This window comes from Epinephelus lanceolatus, chromosome 13 (assembly GCF_041903045.1).
Source record: "Epinephelus lanceolatus isolate andai-2023 chromosome 13, ASM4190304v1, whole genome shotgun sequence".
NCBI lineage: Eukaryota > Metazoa > Chordata > Actinopteri > Perciformes > Serranidae > Epinephelus > Epinephelus lanceolatus.
Genome location: NC_135746.1, coordinates 11,273,301 through 11,289,101, shown reverse-complemented (window position 1 = coordinate 11,289,101; position 15,801 = coordinate 11,273,301). Strand labels below are relative to the sequence as shown.

Genomic DNA, 15,801 nt, shown 5'->3' with positions numbered 1-15,801 from the left:
GAATAATGTTATGGGTAATAAACTGTCAAATGTACCTGTTTGTGCCTCTCTGCTGGTTGACTGTAACATTTTTCCCCTTCAGAGCTTGAACAGAGTGTTCTGAATAAATGTTTGCAATGATGATGAATCCAAATTTGGCTTCCTGCACTGCAGATGCACTCTCTAGTCTTACAAAGTCTTTCCAATTATTTTTTTACCATCTTAGTGTAGCATATAAAGGCTGATTTATAGTTGTACCTGTAGCTTACAGTGGTGGCCTACGCCGTTGTGAGCATATACTTGTGCGTTCGTATGTCTGTGTGTCTTAAAACACATGTAAAGGGTGGCTTGACAGCAACAATTTCAGACAAAGTACAAACTTTGGTTCCATTATAAAGCTGTGTTCACACTATGAGTGACACGGGCTACAAGTCTTTATGAATGAAAGCCAGTCAAACGAAGCCATAAAGTAACGCTGATCAGAAGCATAGTTTCTTTTTAAACAAAGTCAAATAAGTAAATGACATTTACTTGAAGTGCTTCGTGGCCAGCAACATAAACACACAAGCTCATGACAACATAACTACATTAACTAGCATTTGAGCAACACTTCAGCAGTGACTCAACGATAATGTAGCTGGTCACGCTGTTGCATTGTCGCTCGTAGTCTGAACACAGCGTTACAAGGCTCCCAGACAAAACGTCTTTTGCTTGACAGGTTTTTGCCACAAACACAACAAGTTAACATTATTAGCATAAACTCATGACGTTTTACATTGCATAAATTAGCCTAGCTGCTACCAGACTTTTCCTCTAGTCATATCATGCCATGGACAAAAGCAACATTTAACAAAGATAACTCTACAAAATTCTAGTTGCATAAATTAGCCTAGCCTTAAAATGCTATTTTGTGGGGGCTTCTTTGCAAATTACTTTTTCTTATCTGTGAAACTAAGGTAAATAAAAGCTTCATTTCCACTGAGGAAAATAGTTACATATCTGGAAGGTGCTAACCCAATGCTACGGCATAGGATTAGCACCTACGCAGACTTTGTGCTGTAGGTACTGCATCAATTCAACAAAGAAGTATAAGCCCCGCTTTAGCATGCTAACATCTGCAGGTGTTTTTGACCTGATGATAGCTCTATATCTAAAGTTAAACTATCACTTAAGTTATTACGGTTCATCCTGAGGGGGACATGAATGTGTGTAACCAATTCAATGACAATCAGTCAAACAGATGTGGAGACATTTTGCATAAAACCGCAAACATCAACCTCATGTCACCAAGAATAACAGTCAGGAGATCACCAAAGTCACACATGAATCAGTCATACACAGAGCATCATCTGGGGACCTTGAATGTACTGTATGTGTGTACCAAATTTCACGGCAATCTGTCCAGCAGATGTTAAGAATTTTCAGTGTGGACTAAAGGGGTGAAACAACAGACCGACTGACCAACTGCAGGCAGATATTTTCATCCCTAGAGCCACACAACAATGTAAAAACTGCACTTATTGTAGATAGCCGAGTCCGTCAGGCACTGAAATGAATTCCTATCACACAATGGGAATCTGTACTTTTACATTTAATAGAAAATAAATCAAAGTGATAATTATATTAGGATTTAAATTGGGCATTGGTTTTCTGTTCTTTAGGTTTTTTTTACCAGAGTTATGAGGTAGCATACAGTATCAAGATATCTGGAAATGACTGGATATATCACACTGAATGCTTCAACATCAGCGCCCAAAATGATCAAGAATCCCATAAAAGCATGAGGCTACATTTGGCAAGTGGCAAAGAAATGTCATTAAACTGAAAAAAGATAACTGAATCATCATTCTCTCCTACAATAATCACGTCCCAAATGCTCCCTGAGCAGAGATCCTGATAACACCTGGAAGTTCTGAAAAGAGCTCAGGGAGAAATTAGCTGAATGTCAAACAGCTGGTGTTCGATACGGACAGGGAAAACCTACAGTGTGTGTTCTGCATAGCCTGAGACCCAAAAATTCAAATGAAGCATCGCGGGAGGAGACCTTTCAGAGAAGCAAGGACAGATGCCATGGGGGAGGCAGTTATAGGTCAGTCACCGGGTGACGCAGTCGGTCCTCCACCAAGGAGGAAGGTGGGGTTGCATTTTGCCAAAACAATCGCAGCAGAAAGTGCTGACACCACCGCAGAGTCCCCCTCAAGGTTTGTAGAAACTGAATCAGCTCGCAGGTTGATGTACGACCAAGATTTCAGAGGATCATGACGTAATTTAGATCCATAATGAATTTACTCCCACATCCTTCACACTGTTTGTGAGGAATCCTAATTGTTGTCCGCCTGTGTGCTGATCTCGTTTGTGTTGGATGCATTACTCTATTATGAAAATTTATTCACCTAAAATGAGAGAATCCATTACAGCTGCAGATAAATTGTGCCGTGATGAAGGTGTCATATTCATTGAATTAAATTTGCGCTGAAGATGCCCACTTAAACTCAAACTAATGTTTTGCTCTCTGTGAATTATTTGAGATGAGAATATTTTGTCAGCTGGTCAGAGCTGCTCTGAAAAATCGCTGCAATGCTACAATCAATAATTACATCTAATCACTTTCATCTAAATTAGTTTGTGCAGTTTGATGATGGTGTAAAACTGCACACAAGAAATGAATCACCAATGAACACCCGGTATCAACCTCGCTCAGCTGCCATTTACCTTCCCTGTTCTCAGCTTTGCTTTAATTGATTCAGGAAGTTCTTAACCTGTTTTAATCTGAAGAAGGAAAAAAAATGGAGGTTTAACATATTCAGAAAATATGGGATTAGTGCTTTAGAGCACAACGGTTGCCTTGGTTGACTGACATTCAATTCTCATGCATTGTTCTTTCTCTTGTCTTTCTCTTTGAATAACAACAGCAATGAAAACAATCTGGTCCCACTGCTGCTCCCATGAATACAACACGACCCTAACATGGCATCATTGTCTGTGGTCAACGACAACAATGTCACATTCAATTCAGGCAATGAAAATAAAAACAACACTTCATATGCTAATGAGTCCATTTGTTTACACAATGATGAACAAGGAAACCCAGAAACCATTTCAGTTGTTGTTGTCCTGTTCCTTTAATAATATTACAATGTGTCAATGGCTGAATTAACAGAACTGACAGTGCAGTATGTCCTCTGGTTGTGGTCATTAAAAACACGGCCATCTTACTGATCGTTGTAAGAGGACACATCAAGGGCTGCCCCCCAACTAGGGATTTTCCTAGTCAACAAATAGTTGTTATTTAGGTCCATTAGTCGACTAGTCGCCCGCATGTTTATGATATTAATTTAATTATTAAATGATATATTTTGGTGGTTTGAGTTGAAGGTGTGAGAAAGAATAGTATCAGTAACATTGTTAACACTGTGCTACATTACAGAGAAATACAAAACCATACTAATGAACCTTCATTAATATAGGCCTATATTTTATCTACAAGTGCACGTCACACACTGAGCGAGCCGCCTGTTAATGACGCTGTGGGCTAATGGGCATGTAGCTACTTCCATGTTTCAGATGATACGTCATGTTTGTAGTCGACCAATGAAGATGAGTTTACATATCACCTTGGGTTGGTCCTTCACCTTCTCAAAATGATCCCGTACTTTGGATTTCCTGCCCGACATGTTATTAACTAGCCTGTGAAATAACCGCAGGTACCAGCCCTGGAAATTAACCTGAGTCCTGTCTGACTGCTGAGCGTGGACACTTCCTGTGTCTGTCCTTTCAAATTAAATCCCCACATGGTCCCATCATATAGGTTTTGATTTATTTTGAGAAGGCGCAGCTCCTAATAGAGTTTCACAATTGTTTTTGTTTGTTTGTTTGTTTTTCTGCAACTAAGTGACCAATGAAATCTTGCCGACTAATGACCTTTCTGGTCGACTAACTTCTGGTTGACTATTGGGGGGCAGCCCTACTGATGCTGACACATACTTTATTTTGTTTTTTTGTCAGACTCTCTTTTGGACCTTTTTGGGTTGCTCTGCAGTGTAGATAGTTGTTTCAAATGCTGGAATAGCAACTTTCTCTGCAGGACTCTTTGTCATTAAATCAGACATTAACCAAAGGGACATGCACACACATCTTAATTTACAGGACAGCCAATAGGAACGCCCTCTTGCTGAAATGACCTGTGATTGGCCAAAGTCTCCTGGCACAGGCTAGATTTTCTAAAGCCTGAAAGAGGAGGTGCAGAAGTCAAGCTTTCTCTCAGACGGTAATTATGGGATTTTTGCCCTTTCATTAAGTCATTCATTTTCTGTAACCGTTTATCCTATTGGGGGTCACAGGGGGCTGAAGCCTGTCCCAGCTGACACTGGGCGAGAGGCGGGGTACACCCTGGACAGGTCACCAGACTATCACAGGGCTGACACATAGAGACTAATTAACCTGCATGTCTTTGGACGGTGGGAGAAAGCAGGAGTACCCGGAGAAAACCCACACTGACATGCACAGAAGGGCTCCTGCACTGCTCCCCCACCCCCTGCTTAAACCAGGAACACTCCTGCTATCCACTGCCCAATGACGCCAAAATATAACTGCCTACTCCAGCTTTAACACCAGCAAAACTAATTTAGCTGCACTTCATACAAACGTTAGCATGCAAAGATGGTGAACATCATACCTGATAAACTTCACCATGTTAACACTGTCAGTGTGCACACCTTAGCAGCTGATGTTAGCATTTAGCTCAAAGCACCACTGCGCCTTGGTGCAGCCTCACAGAGCTGTAGCACACTCTCAGTATGGTCTCTTCAGGATCTTGTGTTGGCAGTGGGACTTGCTTGTTCTGTTTTTATTATGCATACATTTGGTGTACACAGAATAATGTGCAGCTGAGAAGTTTGCTTTGAAAGGGTGCAGGGTGAGCAAAGGGTCATGACTGTCTTAAAGTTTCTGATGCCTGTTGGTTATGGACCATTTTGGCAAAAAAAATCTCAACAATTTGGATTTCACACCAGAAATATGTCAAGGCTACGAGCCGATTTAGAGAAAACATACTTGACTGTGGGTGTTGATATTCCTCAGTGGTTGTATTCTGTGCACATTCTCTCAGTAAACTCTATCAGTGTTGCTAATAAGTGAAACAAGCAAAGAAGCAGCACAAATAAGGATATTCAGCTGTGTGCGGTGCAGGGCTCGGTGTATGCAGGTTGTCTTTCCGACCAAAAAACAACAGTAGGTGATTTCACTGATTAGTTCCTCCACTCTGGTTGAAGTTATGCTAATCACCTAAATTACCTGCAGGCATGCACTCTAGACCACTGAGCCAGCAGGAAGCCTCATCTTAGATGTTTTTTGTTGCCAAATGTCATTTAATTATCACTCTGTGCTATTAGCAGGTAGAATGAAGCTGAGAGGGGAAAAAAAACAACTGTAATCACAGTAGTCAGACTTGCTTGTTCCCCCCACTGTGCTGCAGTCTGGCAGTGATGGCGTTAGCCTACATTTCACTGAGGACTCCGGAGCTCCCTGGAGAAGCCCTATGCTCTGCTTCAGCTCAGATCTTCATACTCTGCACCAAATTATAAAGACAACCCTTTGTGTTTTGCAGTTTGAAGAACTAATCAGTCAGTTAAGTCTTCAAAAAAAAAAAAAAAACAGTAATTTTGCTGCTGTAACAATCAGGGAGCAAACCAATCAGCTTGCAACATGATGAGTCACTTAATTAGCTCTTCTTATGAGATAAACGTTCTTATCTCAGGTAGAAATTAAGAATAACTCTGAAAGACTTGGCGAGCGTTCCAACCTAAACTTCTTCACCTGATGAACCTGAAACTAAGACACCAGAGACAAAACCAGTGATCCAGTTCGACCAGTACATCACGTACCCAGCTGACCATCCAGCTGAGATGCTTCAGTGGCTCTTTCTGACCTACTGTACTAAACCATACTGTCCTGACGTGTTTATCTGAAATATTTTATCCCACACTCAAGAAAATATTTGGTCTATTTTCAGGTTTACTTATTTCAAGTTTGTAAAGTTTTAACATTTACTTTGACAACATTTAAGACATTTACACCATAAATTAATACGGGGAAAAAATCCCCAGAATGCAGGAAATTAAGTCTTTGATCCTTAAAAATGACTGGCAGAGGAAGTTCAAATTGAGCATAGCGTTGGTTCAGGCAGGACACAATGTCAAGCTCAGCTCACATACCAGCTACATCAGCTAACCTCAAGCAGACAGTTAGCTCGTTGAGTAGCTAATTAGCCAGCTCATGAATTAGCTGCTAACTGCTAAAAGCCACTTTTTAAATCTCCCTCAGTGGGTTGCACAGATTATATGTCGCCAAAACATCACACCTGCCCATGATCCCATCCCGCAGACTGTCTTGTTTATACAGACACTGTTTTGGCGCTGTTACTACCTCCCTTGGCGGATTAAAGGCGACACAACTCTGCCCCCCCATTCTGCGATCATACCATATATACAACACAACGTGGCAACATAACAGCATGATAATACCGCCTTGAACAGGCAGGGTGAAAGGGGCTTTAGTTAGCTTGGTAGCCTCTGGGTGGCCATGTTTCAGCAACCAGACGTCATTTTACCCGCCTAAGCTCCACCCATGCTCCACCTCTTTGCCCATTTTTTGGGTTAGCCAGGAGTTAGGCGGAGTCAGGCAGTGATTAGATGGTGATGGTCGGGAGCCGTCACAGAGACTACGTCCATTATTTATACAGTCTACAGTGCGACCCGACCCTACCCTAACCCCGCACTTAGTCAGCCAGTCGACTGGTTGAACGTATGCCATTAAGGACACTGACAGCGTTTCCACCAATTACAGTAAACCAGCCGGCCAGTCAGCCAGTGAACCAGTCAGACTGTTGAGTGTGTGCTCATGGAGCATGACAGTGTTTCCACACACCAATTACAGCGAGACAGTGGTACAGCTGTGTGGTGGCTTGGCACTCAGCCACACTATAAGTACCACTATCGATTGACAGAGAGTGCATGAGGAGAGCGGGTGCGAGAGGGAGACAGTCATGCCAAGTGAGGGAGGAAGACGCAGAATCAAATACAAAAGAGGTGGAAATGCTGAAACTCCCAAAACTCTTCCTCTCTTTCTGTTGGCGTAATGATGCATGCAGTCACACTGAAGCGTCGGTTTGTTTATCGCGCGCACGCCTGTATTCATATGCGCGCGTGCACTCTGAGAAAAAAAACAAAACGGAGCTTCAGTACAGAGGAGACTGGGATGAAAAGTGACAGGCCTCCCTCATTCCCGCTCTTTATTTCTCTCTCTGCGGTCTCTTCTGATCCTGCTAATTATCACAGTTTGACAGTGCAGGAGAGGAAGAAATACAGAGGGCGAGGGTAAGCGACAGGCAGAGGGGGAAACAGAGAGAAGGAAATCGTTTTTTTGTAACAATGAAATAAGACAGAGCGGGCAAAAAAGACACACACAAAAAAACGGAGATAGAGAGAGTGAGTCTCTAAAGCAGCTTATCCAGCCCATTCTATGTTAATGAGGGTATGAAGTTATTAACTTAATGGAGCCTGGGTGCTTTATTTTACCACAAAGTTGCACAATCACACACAATTCCCTAACCAATGGCAACAGACAAAGAAGTTGGCATGGTTGTAATACACTTTAGAATACATTAAACTAAATGTATCAGTGAGTGTTTCTGTATAGAACATCAATTTAATAATTGCATTCATTTCAAAGTGCTGCAACACACACACACACATACAAACACATCACAAAGAGAACAGAATTTAACTACTGTATGTTACATCCACCCAGTTTGCACAAACACAATGACACAGCAGATTTTTTTAATTTACAGCCAGCATACTAAATGTCCTAACTTAGAGGAATAGTTCTATTTTGGGATTCATTTATTTTCAAGAGTAACATAAAAATATCCACATCAGTCTCTGTGGATAACTACATACATGATGTCAAACCAATTATCACCCAATTCTGCTACTTATTTTGGGTTTACTGATTCTCACTGCTTTCATCAGTTCATTCATTCATTCATTTTCCATAACCGCTTATCCTGTTGGGGGCCGTGGGTCCCTGGTTCGAACCCCAGGGTGGGGGAGCCCTTCTGTGTGGAGTTTGCATGTTCTCCCTGTGTCAGTGTGGGTTTCCTCCAGGTGCTCCAGCTTCCTCCCGCAGTCCAAAGACATGCAGGTTAATTGGTGACTCTAAATTGTCCGTAGGTGTGAATGTGAGTGTGAATGGTTGTCTGTCTCTATGTGTCTGCCCTGTGATAGTCTGGTGACCTGTCCAGGGTGAACCCCGCCTCTCACCCAGTGTCAGCTGGGATAGGCTCCAGCGCCCCCACGAGCCCCCAAAAGGATAAGTGGTTATGGAAAATAAATGAATGAATGAGTGCGTTTACATGGACAGTTTAATTCCCTTTTCATTCGGAATTAAAGTTCATTCCTATTAAAAGTGATCTTGTCTCACACTTGTATACACTCATTCCTCTTTAAGTTCATTCAGGTCTTTCTGGCGCGATGACGTATATAGCGCGCATAGCAACGGGCTGAGATAGAGCAGTTGGACTCGTTGCACTCACCGGTTTCCATTCCCCAAAGCACGGTCTTCTACCTCTCCTCTTCGACCTTCTACCTTCCCTCCTCCGTACTGCTGCTTCAAGAATATAAGCAAAACAAGCCCGAAAAAGGCACTAAGAACGGCGTCGTCAAGCATCTTGTTATCCGGAACGAGGACTACAGTGTTTTCTTCTGGTAAACGTAAACACGTAACATCCGCCCCGCCCCCTATCCAATCAGAAACCTTCCCTGCCCCTAACCTTGCGCGGACCCCAAAAAAGGTGATTAAACTGATTTCCCATGTAAACCCTCATTCGGAATGTATATTTCTCACGTAAACTACCTGGAAAAACTTTAATTCCGAATAATTTTATTCAGATTTATTCAATTCCAAGTGAGAAGCCATCATGTAACCGTAGCCAATGTCACAAAAATTAATAGTGAATTAGATGTATTTACATTAAGAGAAGAGGGATCCCTCCTCAGTTGCTCTTCCTGAAGTTTCTACCGTTTTTTTTCCCTGTTAAAGGGGTTTTTTTGGGGAGTTTTTCCTTATCCGCTGCGAGGGTCATAAGGACAGAGGGATGTCGTATGCTGTAAAGCCCTGTGAGGCAAATTGTGATTTGTGATATTGGGCTTTATAAATAAAATTGATTGATTGATGATTGATTAACTGCTTTTAAGCAAATCAATAGGGATGCACCGAAATGAAAATTTGCGGCCGAAGCTGAATAATATTAAAGGCTTGGCCAAATACCGAGTACCGAATGCCGAATAGACAGAGGGATGTTGTATGCTGTAAAGCCCTGTGAGGCAAATTGTGATTTGTGATATTGGGCTTTATAAATAAAATTGATTGATTGAATTGATTGAATATTGTTGTTTAGTTTTTCATTAGGTTTTGCAGATGAACTCCCTCCAGATTAGTGTTGTCAGGGTACCAAAATTAGGACCCACTGTACAATACCAATGAAAATATCATGGTTCTGAGTAGTATCACGATACCACAGCGAAAATGAGGCAGATGTGCCTTTTGTCATTTATAAAAAGATAAATCACTTTTCTATAATACATCAATGATATTTCAATGGAATAAATTACTTATTGACTTATTCATACTTCAAAAACAGCATCAATGAGTGATTAACATAGGGGGGATCAAAATAAAATAAATAAATAAAATAAAAATCAACCAGCCACCCTCCTCCCCTGACAGTCTCTTCATAAGTAAAGAACAGTCCCTAAAGTGGGCCGTGAACGGCTCGTTTCTCCTCTGACACGTCACATACCTGTGCTCGGCTGGCCCAGCTGTAAAGGTACTTTTGGGCAGTCATGACGCCAAGAAAAGGATATTATTGGAGTCGACTTCTCTGTCGCCGGTAAGCCGATGGCCGATGATTTAAGCCTATTTTGCTCGCTCAAAACTATTTTTAGTCGCAAATGCGAGTGCCGTGACGGGCAGATCGCCACATTGCCGACATTTTACTCCGCCCATCACGGCACGCTGTTTGATTGTGTTATCAAAACATGTCGCTGTTATTCGGCCTTGCTTTTAACTTATTCCACCGAATACCGAATGTGTGTTTTTTTGCAATATTCAGCCAAATATATTCGGTTATCGAATATTCGGTGCATCCCTACAAATCAATTAGGTTACACAAAGCGTAGTCATGTCAGAAGCTGGCGGTGTTGACTACACTTTACTGTAAGCCACCAGTAAACAGAGTAGAAGAAGAAGAGGTTGCGACCTGCATTTACGATGAAATACAGAGAGAGTCCTCAGCAATTTATTTTTAGTAAGTTTTAATTGTTCTCTCATGTCAACTAGTATTTGGCCATGTTTCATGCTGTCTGGAGATGAAGACAACTTAACAATGATTTTTGTACGTAATTTTGTTGAGTTGCGACCTAGCAAGGTGCTCTGAGTATATTTAAGTTGGGCTTTTATTTTGAAAGGTAAAAGCAGAAGGGGTGAAGCTGTGATGAGCTAAAGTGGGTTGCCATCTTGGTTCATGCTGGTTCAGACTATGTTTTCATTTAATTATCTACATATGTATAGATGCATCTTATAAACCTTGGCTACAATTCTTATGTATAAGAAGACACCGACAGTAGAAACAGCCGATCAGTCATGTGAATTAAATGCTTTATTCAGCAGAGGCGTTTACATAACCCATTTATCGCATCAACTCTTTTTCAGCAAAAGTGAAAAACACCTCAAGTAAGAGGACGTTTTATTAGATTTGCCTTTTCCAAACAGCTTTTCTTATGCAATATTATAAAATGTGCTTTTAGAAACACAGCTACGTCAATGTTGTGTTTACAGCTTCTTTTATTTCCCACAAGTGGTAAAAAAGATCAATAATGGTGCTTTAAGTTTTATGTCAGAAAGAAAGCAATACTTGAGTTTGAAATTAGGGTACATACTAGAAAGTACTTATTTAGCCTGAGTACTTACAGCCAGGAGTATCTGCAGCGAGGAGTGAGCCACCTCTATGAACTGGAAATCCATCAGACAGCCGGATATAGATATATATCGGTGGTCCTCGGGCGCCCAGGAGGGAGGTGGAGTGATGGGTGTCACCCTGCACCCCGGGCCGTTCTCCATCCACCAGGAGCGATGCATGGACAGGTTGAACGTCAGGACAAGGTCAGAGTCCTGGCAAGAAAGAGTCAGAGAGACAGACAGATGGAGTTGAGTTACATCATCAGACACGAGGCAGCAGCAGACTAAATGTCAGGGCAGGTTATAACCAAGATTTAATTAAAACCAAACTGTTTGTCATATTGAGGTCTGAGAAATAGATAGGGAGGAGAGGAGGAGAGGAGGAGAGGAGAGGAGGAGAGGAGGAGAGGAGAGGAGGAGAGGAGGAGAGGGTTCGGCGCGGGCTAAAAATAGATCTCTGATTTATAATTCCGATGATGTGGGATCACTCAGATTAGAACTGAATCATGCACAGGCGGGGTTAAGATAAGGACAATAAGGGAGGGAGAGGGAACAATGATGGGAGGAAGCTGGAGAAAGGAGAGAGAAAGGAAAAGATGGAGGCTGAGAGAAGCTCAGTTTTGTTTTGGTTCCTTCATGCACCAAAAGCTCTTAGTGAGAAATCGAGAGAAAGGCTTTGTGCTGTGGTGTCACAGGAGGGTCAGTAACTAAAACGCTACTGTTTCACTTTCAGGCAACACAGCTATGATTTCCTCTCCTGGTTTATTTCTCCTTAAGAAGCACAATCCCAAAAGTATGGATGCCATTAAAAAATGAGAGGCACATTAATGTGAATGTGGCACCATAACTGAGGAGGTTTACAGCCAATTTAGCAACCTGACAATACGAACAGCAGTGTCTTTGGTTCAGACTGAAATATCTCAACAAATACTGGATGGACTGCCATGAAACTCTGAGATAACATTGTTTCTTTCTTTGTTGTTCTGTGTCACTTCGTAGTCATTTTGTCTCTCCTTGTGACTTTTTTGTGTCTTTTTGTGGTCTTTCTGCGTCTCTTTGTGGTCATTTCGAGTCTCCTCCTGGTTGGTTCTTGTACCACGAAGCTTTGTCGAGACATTCAAAGTCCCCAGAGGATGAATCCGTCTGACTGATGTGATCCCCTGCCTTCTGCTCAATCGCCATCATGAGACGGACATTTTCAGTTTTATGTGATATTGTGGAGGATTGCCATGAAGTTGGAACACATATTCAGCGGATAAATCCAAACAAGTTTGGGGATCGTCCAACTTCTCATCTAGCGCCACCAGCAAGAAGTTTTCGACTGTGCTGTGAAAGATGTCAACATCACATTGACTCTGGGGACACAAAGCAGACCCATCCCAGAAGACCTGAGAGGTCTGGTTGGTTCATACGTGGCAGAAGGTCAGAAATGCATTTGGGCTCTAAACTATTAAGTGCTTTGTAAACCAACAGCAGCATTTTGAAGTCGACTCTGACAGACAGGAAGTCAGTGTAAAGACCTCAGATCTGGAGTGATGTGATTCTTTGTTGGTCTTAGTGAGGACTCGAGCAGCTGCCGTCTGATTGATTTTTGAGGGAGATCCGTAAGCACCCTGTTACAGTAGTAAAGTCTACTCAAGATAAAAAAATTGACAAATTTTTCCAGATCCTGTTGATATGTTAATAAGTAGGCTGACTTTGTAATTGTCTTGTGGCTGCTGAAATTCAGCTCTGAGTCCATGACTGCATCAAGATTTGTGGCTAGTGGTTTTTAACATTGCCAAGTGAAGCTGAGCACTTTTGACTTTTCTTCAGTCCTCCTTGGCTCCAAAAACTATTACCTCAGTTTTTTCTTCGTTCAGTTAAAGAAAAATTTGGCACATCCAGCTGATTTGTTCAATGCACTCAGTCAGCACTTCTATTGGAACTAGACGAGACTAGGGGTATGTTGTTAGGTTAGCGTGGAAGAATGAAATGGCTGGAGATCGATTATAACACTGTAATCAAGTGGTCGATTAGTTAAAAATCTATGCAGTGTTTTTGAGAAAGTATCACAAAGCACAATATCAAGTATCAATCAAGTGTATCAATATTTTCTTACACTAATATATTACACTACATATATAGACGCACATGTAATGCATATATATGTATATATATATATATATATATATATATATAGATATATAGATATAGATATGTATGCATTTTTTTGAGTCACCTCACATTTAAGCCCGCAGCAGAGGTAGTAACAACACCGAATCAATGTCTGCGTAAGAAAAGACAGCCAACAGGATGGAACTGGTGTGACATTTTGATGACGTATAATGTGTGCAACCCACTATTGGGAGATTTTAAAGGCAGCTAGCAGCAGTTAGCAGCTAACTTGAAGAAGAACTGCGGCTGAAAATGGCAACAAATTGGGGCTCGTTACCTCCGAGCAGAGGACGAGATCAGCTGCCGTAAAACAGAGATGATAAACGGTCGTTACTGCCATGTTAATGCCATTGTTGTTGTCTGGAAAGTGTTGCCGATGCATAACGTTGTATGTCACATAGGGTTGGGTAAGTATGAAAAAAAAAAAAAACGGTCCGGTTTTTGTAAAAAACCGCATCAAGTCGGTAATACCGGATTTTCGCCACTTGGGGGCGCAGTTGACTCATTTAAAATAAAAAACGACCTTAGGACAACAGAGTGACAGTAACAAGTTGTTTCTTTTATTTCTTACAAATAAATTTTGCAGCTTACTCAATCAGTACAAACAAAGGTTGCCTCCTTCATCTGGCTCAAAGCCAAAGTGTTGCCATAGTGGCGCATTCTTTGATTTCTTCGAGACTAAATTGTCCGCCATTATCGACTCCCCGTCACTATTAAACAAACTCCAGGCTACAGTAGAGGCGCATGCGCACTCGCACCTCCTAGCTCAGTCCCCGCCCCACCCCCACCCCCCTCTCTCTCCTGCTTGCTGTGCGCTTGGTGAAGAGGCAGACACAGGTGCTCACAGACTCGGGCTTACTATAAGCAGAGCGGACTCCGTGTAAAAATGTCCGTGAAAAATCCCCGCAATGTGAAAAATACATGCCGAACAGTCTTTTGTGTGACACTGGTGCGCGGAGCGGAGTCCGCACGGTCGTGCTTTGCGCGCACAGGGCTTGCGGATGTCCACTTTTACCAGGTGGACCGCGGTGTCCACTCCGCGTACGTTCTGCCCGAGTATGCGGTCTGGTCGGTCTCAAAAAATAAAACCCGGTCCAAGACGGAGTACCGGACCGAATTGGTATTACCGAGAACCGACCCAACCCTAATGTCACACTAGAGGCCAACGCTGTTACACATCACGCCCCTTGCACCTCTTTTGCTTCTATAATGCCGCCATGCTGTCTAAAATCACAGACTGGGGCGCCATAATGCCTTTGTTGGCTCTGTGTAAAAAAAGCAAAGGTTGTGTAATGAAGAGTCTTCATTGCAGCCCTGTGGTGTTACCTCTGTGTAGAAAAGGCTATTGATTGATTGTTTTGTTTATGAACAGATACCTCTCAAACCTTCCATGAGCTCAGCTGTACTTTGTGTTTAGAGCTAATTAAAATGTTAGCATGCTAACTTGGACATGAAATGGTAAACATTACCAGCTAAACAACAGCACTCTGAGCGTGTTAGCATGCTGACATTAGCATTTAGCTCAAAGCCCTGCTGTGTCTGAGCAAAGCCTCCCAGAGCCGCTGGTGTAGCTGTGGACTCTCAGTCTTGTTGTTCTACAGATACAGAGACATTGTCTTCTCTTTGTTTGCTCAGCTTGTCCACCACAGCATGAGCAGTCCCATCACTGGCATAGATAACTTAAAACAACAGCCAGAAGCTGCAAAGAACAACACAACTGACGATGAGTAAATAAACAAACATTTTGGGTCCCTCGTCATTTGGGTTCTACTTCACAGCGACACACACTGAGAGCCAACATAGCAGTAGCCCCTGCAGTTTGAGTGTGCAGTCGGGCGTCTGCTTTGGCTCCTCTACAATCCTTTTAATTCTAAAAGCCCCAAAGACGCACAATAAATCAGTTATGATCGTCGTCTTGGTTTAAATAATGCAAATATTAACGACTCCACTTAGCAAGGAGAGACGTAGATCACTCCACAGATGGCCATGCAAACCACACTGACACTCACTAACACACACAAACACACACATCACACACTTTTTTCTCTTTGCCATTAGTCTAATGAAAAGCCCTAATGCTCTTTAAAAGCATGCTGAAAGCAAAAGTGATTTTCATTTCATTTGCTAATTTTCTCAGCGGTGATACATCGTTTTACCAAGATATCAAAAAAATTATAGAACTTTGATTTCCTTGTGTTCGTCTATTAAAAAAAACAGTTACTTTAAGTTCCCTGGTGAGTGTGTACCCTCGGTGCTGGTTCCTGCTGTGTCATTGTTATGGTGGATTAACGATTAATGTAAAACCAATAACAGCATCACAGGACATTTCCACAGGGATTCAAGGGCGGATCATGAGACAGTGGGCCCCTGGGCAAAGATATGCAAAGGTCCCCACCACCTCTCCGACATGGCGGCAAGACACACAGACTTTGTGGTGGTTTTAGGTCTCTTTGTAGTTGTTATGTGTCTTTTTATAGTTGTTTGGGTCTTTTGGGGGTAATTTTGTGTCTGTCTGAGATAGTTTTAAGTCTTTCTTGGTCATTTTGTCATGCTTTGTGGTAGTCATTTTTTGTCTCCTTATGGTTGTTTTGTGTCTCTTTGTAGCTGTTATAGTCATTTTAGTGACTTAGTAGTAATTTTGTGTCTCTG

At 42.1% G+C, this 15,801-nt stretch overlaps 1 protein-coding gene across 1 annotated transcript in view; it reads right to left on the bottom strand.

Annotated features, from left to right (window-relative positions):
- Positions 1-15,801, bottom strand: part of nkain2 (sodium/potassium transporting ATPase interacting 2) — a 135,255-nt gene that overhangs the window by 31,264 nt on the left and 88,190 nt on the right. Inside the window, exon 4 of the mRNA XM_033649332.2 lies at positions 11,008-11,208. Within this exon, the coding sequence (XP_033505223.1) occupies positions 11,008-11,208 (201 nt within the window). The remainder of the gene's footprint in view (positions 1-11,007; positions 11,209-15,801) is intronic.